The sequence below is a fragment of the Pelophylax lessonae genome, assembly GCF_965119305.1.
Source record: "Pelophylax lessonae genome assembly, chromosome: 5".
Lineage (NCBI taxonomy): Eukaryota > Metazoa > Chordata > Amphibia > Anura > Ranidae > Pelophylax > Pelophylax lessonae.
This window is the reverse complement of record NC_138772.1, coordinates 338,696,681-338,707,466: the sequence shown is the minus strand read 5'-3', so window position 1 is coordinate 338,707,466 and position 10,786 is coordinate 338,696,681. Positions and strand designations below refer to the sequence as shown.

Sequence of the window (10,786 nt, the reverse complement as noted above, 5' to 3'; positions counted from 1 at the left end):
AAACACTATGAGGTGTATTTACCATAGCAAAACTGAAGCAGTTCTGAGGCAAAGTGCTGAGTTTGGAGCAATGAGTAGAAACATGACATTGGTTTCTAAAGCGATAGCTCCAAATTTAGCACTTTGCCTCCACATTGCTCTAGTTTTAGTTTGATAATATTGGCCAATTGGGGATATGTATTAAGAGAACTTCTGGTGCAAATCACTTTGCCCCAGAACTGCTCTTTATGGATGTAATGGATTGTGTAAAACCACACTGCTCCACTGTTCTATATGTATTAATTATATAGTCTTATCACAAATAGATCTTCAGCTTTTAGCTTTAACTTGTCCCATAAAAACGGCATGTGCTTGGAATATTAAAGGAACATTCCGGGCACCGAAAAAAACGTAATCTAAATGAAGTTGTTATGGTGCCAGGATGTCCCTGGCACTGGCTCACCATTCTCGAATAGTTAAACGGCCAAAGTCTGTGTTCCAGCACCAATCTCCCAGCATCCTGTCTCTTCCAGTTTAGAAATCTCTCTAAATTGGAAGGCTCCTCCATGGCCGGCCAGCGGCGGCTCTAAATGGCTGAAACCGGTTAGCTGACGCTCTAAGACATTCAGTGACTCCCATTCATAAAACTGGCTTGAAAAAGAAACGTACCTTTTTTTGAAGCCAGTTTTATGAATGGGAGTCACTTGTTGGCTGAGAGCATCAGCTGACTGCTTTCAGTCAATCAGAGACGCCACTGGGAGATCGATGCTGGAACACAGACTTTGTTGTTAAACCTTTTGGGAACGGTTTAATCCCATAAGGTAAGACAGCGCTCAGGGACATCCTGGCACCATAAAAACTTCATTTCAATGAAGTCGTTACGGTGCCTAACTGTTCCTTTAACATTTGTAATCTTATAACAGTCATCTATTAGTATTCAATTATTTATATTTGAAGGTATCCTACGTGTTGTTACCATGCAATTTTTTTATTGTTCCGAATTGTTCATTTATATTGGTATTGTTAAACCAAAATTCTTTGGTAAGGATAAAATACATAATATGCATTGAAACTTTTTTTCTCTATCTTTGGTAGTCATATCCCCAAAAACTCTAAATATCTTTTTTTTTTTTATGTCATGGACGTAATGTGAGATATAACGTATATATCATACAATTATTCCAAAAACACATACCACATACAATGCAAATATCATTTAAAGCAGAGTTTCACCCTAAAAACTATCTTTGCACCTCCGCTAGCTTAGATGAACCTGAAAAAGAATTGGATAATTACAATTTTTTTTTTTGTTTCACTTACCTTGTTTTTAATGAAAATATACTCACCTTCCTTCCTCTTCCTCCCTCTGCGGCCGCGGCCCACAACGTCACTTCCTCCTTGCATTGACTCCTGGGAGATGAGCGTCATCGATCCCAGGAGTCAATGCGCCTGCACAGGAGTCACTCGTCACTTCCGGTGCAGGCGCGTCATATCCTGCTGAACAGCTTCTGGGCATGCCCAGAAGCTGTTCAGGGATGACACGCCTGCCCTGGAAGTGATGAGCAGGGCATTCTGGGACTCCGACGTCACCGAAGAGGACACAAAGAGGGACGCTCCGGCTTCAGCTGCCCACACCTGGGATGGCAGCACTGGACAAGACATTTTAAAAGTAAGTATTTCTTCTAAAAGGTAAGTGAAATAGGGGACAGTTCAGAGGCTACCGTTGCTTAAATGCACTAGCCCTGACTGTCCCGGGGGTATTTTTAGGTAAACAAAAAAAATTCTGCCCTGAACTCCGCTTTAAGGAAATAATGCTTATAAAATAGTTTACCATTTGCCAATGAAAAAAAATAAAATATGTCCCGGGATTTCATTTAAAAAATCTGGTCACCTTGTTAGTATACTGTATAATCCTATTGTGGGTCTATGAGGACCCACTGTGGCTGTAAGACACAGGTTATTACTATATGAGAACATAATAAATATGCATGTGGTGTGGGGTTAGACTGGCTCCTTACAGGTTTCTCCATACTATGGCACTCCAGTTGTTCAGGAACTACAATTCCCATGATGCCTAGTCATGTCTGTGAATGTTAGAGTTTTACAATGCCTCATGGGACGTGTAGTTCCGCAACAGCTGGAGGGCCGTAGTTTGGAGATCCCTGCTTTAGAGGTTAGGCAGCAAGGATAAAATTACTTTAAATGAATTTGCACTGATGCTCTAAAACAATATACTACATTTTAATTAGAGCAGACTAATTACTTTAACAGGCAGTTCTACAAATTGTAGCCTCCTTTTTTAATCAGTTTTCCAGAAGACATGGCGGACATATTTTGTATTTCTGAATTTAGAGACTTGAGCATAAGAATTCCTCCAGAGCTAAGAGTCTAAGATAAAGAGCTTACAAAGGCCTTGTCATTTCACACAGGGTTAGGACCTCCTTTCATAATCCCTCGGATTACTTCTCAGCACTCTTCTTGTTAGTGTTTGTTTCGGTGGTGAATACAGGAAAGCTTCTTCTACTATTTTTTTTTCTGTGTTTTATGGGTGAACATTTACAAAACCATACTCTTCAATGGATTAAAGGGTGATTTAGCATTTCTTGAAATGCTAAACATGGCAAACTCAAGTACTGAAGATCAAGAACAACATGCAGCTTGATAGACTGCAGAGAACTTAACTTTGGAGGCTTCTCAGGAAAAAGGAGCCCAAATGCCTATCCAAAATAACAAGGTAGGCAATGAAGCATGCATAAACTCCCAGAAAGTCAAAGAAGAATGCTCCGCAGTGGTGGAAGCACTGAATAAGGTACATATTCTTAACTGATTTACCAATACTAGGGTCATCTATACTATACTATGAGCAATGTGTTGTCTATAGCTGAATTTTTGCAAGCCATAATACATACCGCTAATAAGGTAAATATCAATGCATTTTTTATTTTTTTTTATTCATATTTACATCCAAACCACCTATATAAAATAATTCTGTTTGATGCTGATGTATTTCTAGAATCCTGCATTCTATTAACTGTGTTATGTTTACTGCTGAAAGTCATTGGAAGGATATGTGCTGCATACTGAAGGCAATCCATGGAAGAGGAGAGTGTAGTAGGATAAGAATAGATATAGTAGGATTATGTGTGTAGGTGTAAGACTGCGGGGAGCATCCGTTTCACTGCATGAAGTAGAGGCATATATTACCAGCACAGACATATATTTGCTCTTTTTTGCTTTGATTTTACTGAATGACAAAATCAATATATCACTATATTATCTGACTGTTGCTATATAAATACATCCATGCATGTTTCATTAACACGTGCTTTCTTGTGTTTAATAAAGGGCTGACTTTTCTGGCTATACAAGAAAACAGATTATCCAAAATTAGCTGTGACAGTGCCACATTTTGGACCTCAGTCCCGATGATGTTGTGTTCTGGACCATGTCCTGGGATCACAGTGGGGTTGATTTACTAAAATTGAAGAGTTAAAATCTGGTCCAGCTCTGCATAGCAACCAATCAGCTTCCCTCAACAAGCTGAAGTTAGAAGCTGATTGGCTACCATGCACATCTGCACCAGATTTCTAGTTTTAGTAAATCAACCCCAATGTCACACTTTTTTTAAAGCGGAACTATACTCACCACTATTCTCTTCAGCACTGCAGTGTTCTGGAGCTCCGTGCCAGCCACTGGCATCTTTAGCCAGTCAGGTCCTGGGTACTATTCTTCAGCCATTTTCATTGGCTGGTCCGAGATGATGTCACTCCCTTGCATGTGCCTGTGCAGCTCAGTGAAGAAGGTGTACAGGCAGGTAAGGATAGCACAGGCCTGGGACAAGGGGTGGGCAGCAGGACCAGCTGCCCTGGGCACTGTAGTATCATGTAAGGCTCGGGGGCACCACAAGGAGATCGGGGGGTTGTTCTAAAAAGGGACATTTCGGGAGGTATGCCAGGAGTGGTGATTTGGGGGAATTTGTGTTAAAAAGGGGAGATGGGGGGGAAGAGGAATGCTCGGATGAGGGTTTGGGAATGGGGGTTGTGCTAGAAAAGGTAATATGGTGGGGGAGGGGGGATTTGTGCTAGCAGGGGAATTTTTTTTGGGAGGGGGATTTGTGCTAGTAGGGATGATGGGGGGGGCATACATAACTAGAGACAGGGTTTGGACAAGCGTTTTCAGTAAGTGGACAGGATCTGGATGGGATAATCCGGTTACTGGGCAGAACTTCCCAGTCACTGGGCAGGCCTAAGGTGGACTCTGGGCGGGGCTAACTTAACTTTGCCATGGGGAGTAAGACTGAAAAGTTGGCAAGTATGCAATTAACGTTTAGATTGATCTGTGCTTTAGAAAGACTTAAAGCTGAACTCAAGGGATAATCTATTTTTAAAATTTACATTGGGCTAGCTTGGTTACTTGTGATTATCAATATATCACACCTTAAGGGCTTTAGGTGAGTCTCAAAATCAGAAATAGTCTGTGCAACATAGAAGGAAGTGCTTTTCTGTTCCAGCAGTGATTCCCCTTTTCCCTTCGGCTAGCTCTATTCAGAAAATGTGTTGTATTCGTTTTAATTATTATAAGGCATTCTTTGGTTGGACGAGGTGGACAGGGGCTAATGACATTATGATCTATCCTTGTCTAATCAAAAATGACTTTGTATTAATTGAAAAGAATACAACACGTATTCAGAATGGAGGAGGTGCCAAGCAAGCGACTCTCTGCCTTGGCTGTACCAGAGGGGAAGTGTTTCAGCTCTTGTTCACTGTGTGTGTGTCTATGGATGCACAAAGCCCGGGTCAGGAGTGCACCCCATAGCACACGGTTTGCTACCGGGTACTCACAAGAAGAAAGAGCGAATAGCACTGGCAGAAGAATGCCAAAAGAAGTAATAAGGGACCGCTCTGTGCAATATCATTGCACAGAGCAGTTAAATATATCCTTCTTTTTGTTTTTAAATAGCCTTTAATATAAATATTTAAAAAAAGTGGCAGAGCATATTTGAACCACTCACCCTTCATGCTGCCCAAATGCATAAGGTTGGCACAGAGTTTAAACCAACTTTGGTGATCTTACCTTAAAGATGGACAGTGGCTTACTAGGAGGTGGCAGGGAGCAGGGTCTTGCAAGATCTAAAATGATCCCCTATGAATCATCCTATCACCTATACCCCTTGTCACTGATTAGGTGCTCTACAAAATGCTTCTACAAAATAACATTTTTTGAAAATGTTACTGTTGATTGACTGGTATTTTCTGTAAGTATAAAAGCTATCATTTAATATTCTCTCTGTTTTTGTGTATGTATTGATGGGAAGGTGGTGGCATGCTACAGACACTTGGCGGTCTCTATTGGAGGCTCCTCCGACAGTAAACGTCTTCGTGATGAATTGAGACGCACCCGAGAAAGGGCCCAAGAGCTGGCAATAAGCAACAGAAACAAACTGACAGCTGCGCTTCGGGAAAAACAACTGAGCAAAGAAGACCGCATGGAGTTAGAGCGCCTGTGGATCCAGTTTTCCAGTAGCTTGGAGCATTTCCACAATGACATGTGTAAGGTGTATGAGCTAGGCCTGTCTGTTCCCCTCTGTGCAAACAATCAGCCAGCGATACAGACTGGCGCCTCAGGTAAGAGGAAATGTATAGTGTTAATGTATAGAAGGATACAAATATAATGTTCGGAATTAGACTTTTAATCACTTCATTAATAGCCTAATCTGTTATAAGCGGAATTTCAGAGTAAACGATATTGTGAGTAAACATTTTTTTTTTAACATATATAAAAGTGCTCATTTTCAGTAAATGCGTTCCATGGGTTACCTTACTGGACATTTCTCTGTGGCTGAACAGTTTTCATGCTTTTGAATATGTACTGTATATGATTACAAATGGCTATAATGCATTCAGACACTGCGGCCACGTTACCTCCACAGCAAAAGCATTTCCACCCCAATACTGGCAAACGTGTTCATACTTCAAGTCTATCAAAAAAGTCAAGGAATTTCCAGTCACAACTTTCCAGCCAGCCTGCGACCAACCGAATAACCTGTCTAACAATATGCGTTAAAAACAGGGGTTTAGTTGCACACATTTGCAAATACATGCGTAAGCTGCAGGCCCCGCAAAGGCACCCTGATATCTGCAGTCCCTAACTCTACCGGTAAAGAGTCTCCACAGTGGGAGCACATGTATTCTGATGGATAGATGGAGAACAGGTGACTGGGGGGAGTCCCCCTCTCCTTAATCACTTGCCGACCGCCGCCCGACTATATACGGCGGCGGTCAGCCCCTCCCAGGCAAAGTGACGTACCGGTACGTCACTAGCCTGGGAGGGAATAGGGGGCGAGCGCACGCCGCCCAAGGCGCGCTCCTGCCCCCGCTCGTACCCGAAGAAGCCGGCGAGTGTGACCAGCGGACCAGATGTCCACCCGTCACTTGCGATCTTCGGGTGGAGAGAGAGAAAGGCAGGCGGCTAATGTAAACAAAGCCGCCTGTCACTCTCCCCTGTGTAAAAGCACTGATCACTCGGTCCTGCTATGTAGGACCGTTGATCTGTGCTGTTACACACAAAGCCACATCCAATCACAGTAAGAAACACGCCCCTAGGGACACACTTAACCCCTCCCTCTCCAATAAAGTTAACCCCTTCCCTCCCAGTGTCATTTTTACAGTAACAGTGCATATGTATAGCACTGATTACTGTAGTAATGTCACTGGTACCCCCAAAAGTGTCAAAAATGTCAGTCAAGGGTCCAATCTGTCCGCCGCAATGTCGCAGTACTGAAAAAAAAATCGCAGATCGCCGCCATTACTCGTTAAAAAAAAACAACAAAAATGACAAAAATCTTTCCCTTAGTTAGTAAACACAATAACTTTCGCGCAAACCAATCAAAATACGCTTTTTGCGATTTTTTTTACCAAACATATGTAGCAGAAAACAAATTGGCCTAAAATGTTAAAAAAATTTGATTTTTAAATTTTTGGGGGGGGGAATTTCATATAAAAAAAATTTGAAAAATATTGTTATTTTTGCAAAATTGTCGCTCTTTTTTTGTTTATAGCGCATGATCAAAAAATCGCATAGGTGATCAAATACCACCAAAAGAAAGCTCTGTTTCTGGAAAAAAAAAGGACGTCAATTTTATTTGGGTACAGCGTCGCATGACCGCGCAATTGTCCGTTAAAGTCACGCAGTGCCGAATCGCAAAATAGGCCCTGGTCAGGAAGGGGGTAAGATTTTCCCGGGGGTTAAGTGGTTACAGGCGCACGAAACACACTGAACCACCCAGCACTTTGCACAATGGCAGCAAAGGTGTCAGTCTGTTGTCTGACCAATATAACAACAATACAAAACGTGGTCACTTCCCCCACCTATAACTGGTCTAAACAGCAAGGAGCACTGGAAGAACAAATGCATGTCAAAAAAGCCAAGAAATTTCCAGTCAAAATTTACCAACCAGCCTGCGGCCAACCGAATGAACCTGTCAAACAGTATGCATTAAAAACAGGGGTTTAGTTGCACACATTTGCAAATACCTGCACATGCGTAAGCTGCAGGCCCCGGCAAGGCACCCTGACATCTGCAGTCCCAGTTATAGGTGGGGGAAGTGACTGGAAATTCCTTGGCTTTTTTGACATGCATTTGCCCTTCCAGTGCTCCTTGCTGTTTAGACCAGTTATAGGTGGGGGAAGGGACCACTTTTTGTACCATACCTCAAGTCTATGCCTGACCATGCAGATATTTTATATATCCATAGTTCGGTTTTTCCTAAGGTTACTAAGCTGCACATTTAAACAATATTAGCCCAGGTTCACACTGCTGCAACATGAAAGTCGCATGACTTCCAATCCACCTCTGCCCTGCAACTTCAGTCCGACTTTGATCCAACTTAATGTAACTTTTTACACTCTATGGCATTGAGGTTGTATCAAAGTCAGACCAAAGTAATGCAGGAATCTTTTCTAAAGTCGGAGTGACTTGTGTCGGATCAGTTAAGATGGCTCTCATAGGGAAACACTGAATCTGACATGTCATGCTACTTGTGCTCTCCCAAGTCGCATCCCATGTCGCACCAGTGTGAACCGGGCCTCAGGGACAAAAGCATTGGGTTGTATATTTTGTTTGAAATCATTAACATTCTGCACGCATGCAAAGGAATTGCCACCATAGCAATCAGTAGGCTTCTATGAAACTTAACCAAACGCTTTATAAAATTCCTTTATGATTGGTAGTGGTCTACTACACATAGAAACATTATGGATTGAGATGAGCAAGCATTCTTAAATTAAACCTGTACATCATTTTACAGTTTTAAATGCTCTGCTCACAAGGTGCCTTATATTACCATTGCTAACCTGAAAGTAATTTTTTAAAATAATCCAAGCACATAAGGCTGTGGTTACAAAGGGTGTCATGGTACAAAACAGAAAATGAGCTTTACAAGAGAATAAGACAGATTCAAAATTCATAACATGGTCCGGAGTTCTCCATAGTTGCCCTCAAGCATGATTAGTATTGAGTGATAAGATGAGATGTTGTGTAGGGGTTGGGTAGAAAAGGAGAAAAAGAGGAAATGGGGGGGGGGGTGTTGGATAGGTGAGATAAGGGGGATCTCTGTGTGCCTTTTGAAACCAGTGTTGCTTTGTTACTAGAGGCCTAACTTTTCTGACTTCAGGGGTAAGCCCGGTAATGACCATCTCTCCCTCTCTAATGACAGTTCATCAGTTGCCAGGTAGCCGGTCAGTCTATTTTAGATTTAAAGGTAACTTTTTATGCACATTAACTTTTTTGCCTGTCCAGTAGGCGTTAAAGTAAAACTACACCAAAATTATTTTCCCTGAGTTGAAGTGTTACTAAACCCACAACATTACAAATCAGTCTGTATATGCAGTAAAGTATGCTTGTTATACTCACTGTGGAACCTAAGGGGTTAATTATCTGCATTGTGTAAAGAGGCTGTTTAATCCTATCTTCGCTGACCCCCCCCCCCTTCTTCGACTGTCCCCAATCCATCTCCTGATAGTACTGAGCCTTTGGAGTCACTCTGCACATGCTCAGTTTGGTGTGTATTGCTAGAGATCTTTTTTTTTTCTTGGGAGGGTGGATGTGATTAGCACAGGGCCAATCAGCACTGTCATAGGACCTCATAGGATAGTCAGAGTAGAATTAAAACTGCTCCTACAAGCTTTAAGCAGACACTGATAGAAGTCACAAGACTGCTATATACTGCTGAGGAGAAAAGGCATTTAGCAGTTTATATTTACTAAAATAATTTCATTTTCTATGTTCTGTGTACTGAGAGACCAGATATAGTGAATACAGGGTCTTGGGTTTCGTAACAGTTTAACCACTTCCGGATCGCCCGCTGCAGTTTTATGTCGGTACTTTGACGTTAAATACTGGTGTTATGGCAGCAGATAGCTGCCATAACACCAGTATTTTCTTACAGGGCAGGCAGTCCTCTTTCTTTCTTTCTTTCGAATCTGCCGCTGGGACCACTTACATTTCCCCACTTACCAGAGCTGTCGGTCGCGGGGAAAACAATCCGGTCCTCTCAGGTGCTGTGCAGTAAGTCCAGTGAGGGCAAGATGGCCCCCACTTGACTCTATGGCCTTGGAGGACTGTAGCTAAGTCATACGTCGCTTCCTCCCAACAGCCTTAAAGGTCCATTTTTTTTTCTTGCTTTTAAGGGTAGATGTGAGATCTGAGGTCTTTTTGACCCCAGATCTGACATTAAAGAGGACCTGTCCTGCTTGTTTCTATTACAAAGGATGTTGTAATAGGGTTGTAATAGGAATAAAAGCGATCAAATACATTTTTTTAAAGGGACAATGTAAAAATAAAAAATAAAAGTTAAAATAAATAAGAAAAGAAAAAATTGAATGCATACGCAAGTCGCTCCCACATATGTAAACAGTGTTCAAACCACACATATGAGGTATCACCGCGATTGTTAGAGCAAGAGAAATAATTCTAGCCCTAAACCTCCTCTGTAACTCTAAACTGGTAACCTGTAGAAATTTTTAAGATGTCGCCTATGGGGATTTTTAGGCACCAATGTTTGTCGCCATTCCACAAGCGTACGCAATTTTGAAGCATGACATGTTGGGTATCTATTTACTTGGCGTAACATTATCTTTCACATTATAGAAAAAAATTTGGCTAACTTTACTGCTTTCCTATTATTTAATTTAAAAAAAGTGTATTTTTTCCAGAAGAATTGCTTTTGTAAGACCGCTGCACAAATATGGTGTGACATAAAGTATTGCAACAATCTCCATTTTATTCTCTAGAGTCTCTGCTGAAAAAAATAGATACTGTTTGGGGGTTCTAAGTAATTTTCTAGCATAAAATACTGATTTTAACTTGTAAACAACAAGTGTCAGAAATAGGCCTGGTCCTAAAGTAGTAAATTATATATGTACCAGGGAGCTTAGAAACCTTAGCTGCAAGATTCATATTTGCTTCTGTTCTATACAGGGCTTTTTTTCAGCTGGAACTTGCTGAGTTCCACCACCTTTGGTTTAGACTCTCTGGGCTAAGGGCTTGGAGTTCCAATAGATCCGAGTCAGCTTTGTTATATGGTATCACAATCAGGGCTTTTTTTTCAGCTGGAACTTGGTGGAACTGAGTTCCACCACCTTTGGCTTAGGCTCTCTGCTCCCGCTCACCACTGTCACTTGTAAACACAGAAGTCTGGCTTCTGTGTTAACAAATGACAACTTGTCTCCCAACATCTCCCACAGATCTGATCTCCTGAGCAGATCCCACTGAGTGCAGGAAGGGGACAAGGGAGATGCAGGTGCCCGGG

The 10,786-nt window shown here is 41.8% G+C and overlaps 1 protein-coding gene across 1 annotated transcript in view; it reads left to right on the top strand.

Moving 5' to 3' along the window:
• Positions 1 to 2,484: 2,484 nt before the first annotated feature.
• The window catches only part of LOC309555866 (regulator of G-protein signaling 9-binding protein B-like), a 33,744-nt gene continuing 25,442 nt past the window's right edge, over positions 2,485 to 10,786 (top strand). The window contains exons 1-2 of the mRNA XM_082258033.1: positions 2,485 to 2,788; positions 5,294 to 5,603. Of these exons, the coding sequence (XP_082114159.1) occupies positions 2,693 to 2,788; positions 5,294 to 5,603 (406 nt within the window). The 5' untranslated portion in view covers positions 2,485 to 2,692. The remainder of the gene's footprint in view (positions 2,789 to 5,293; positions 5,604 to 10,786) is intronic.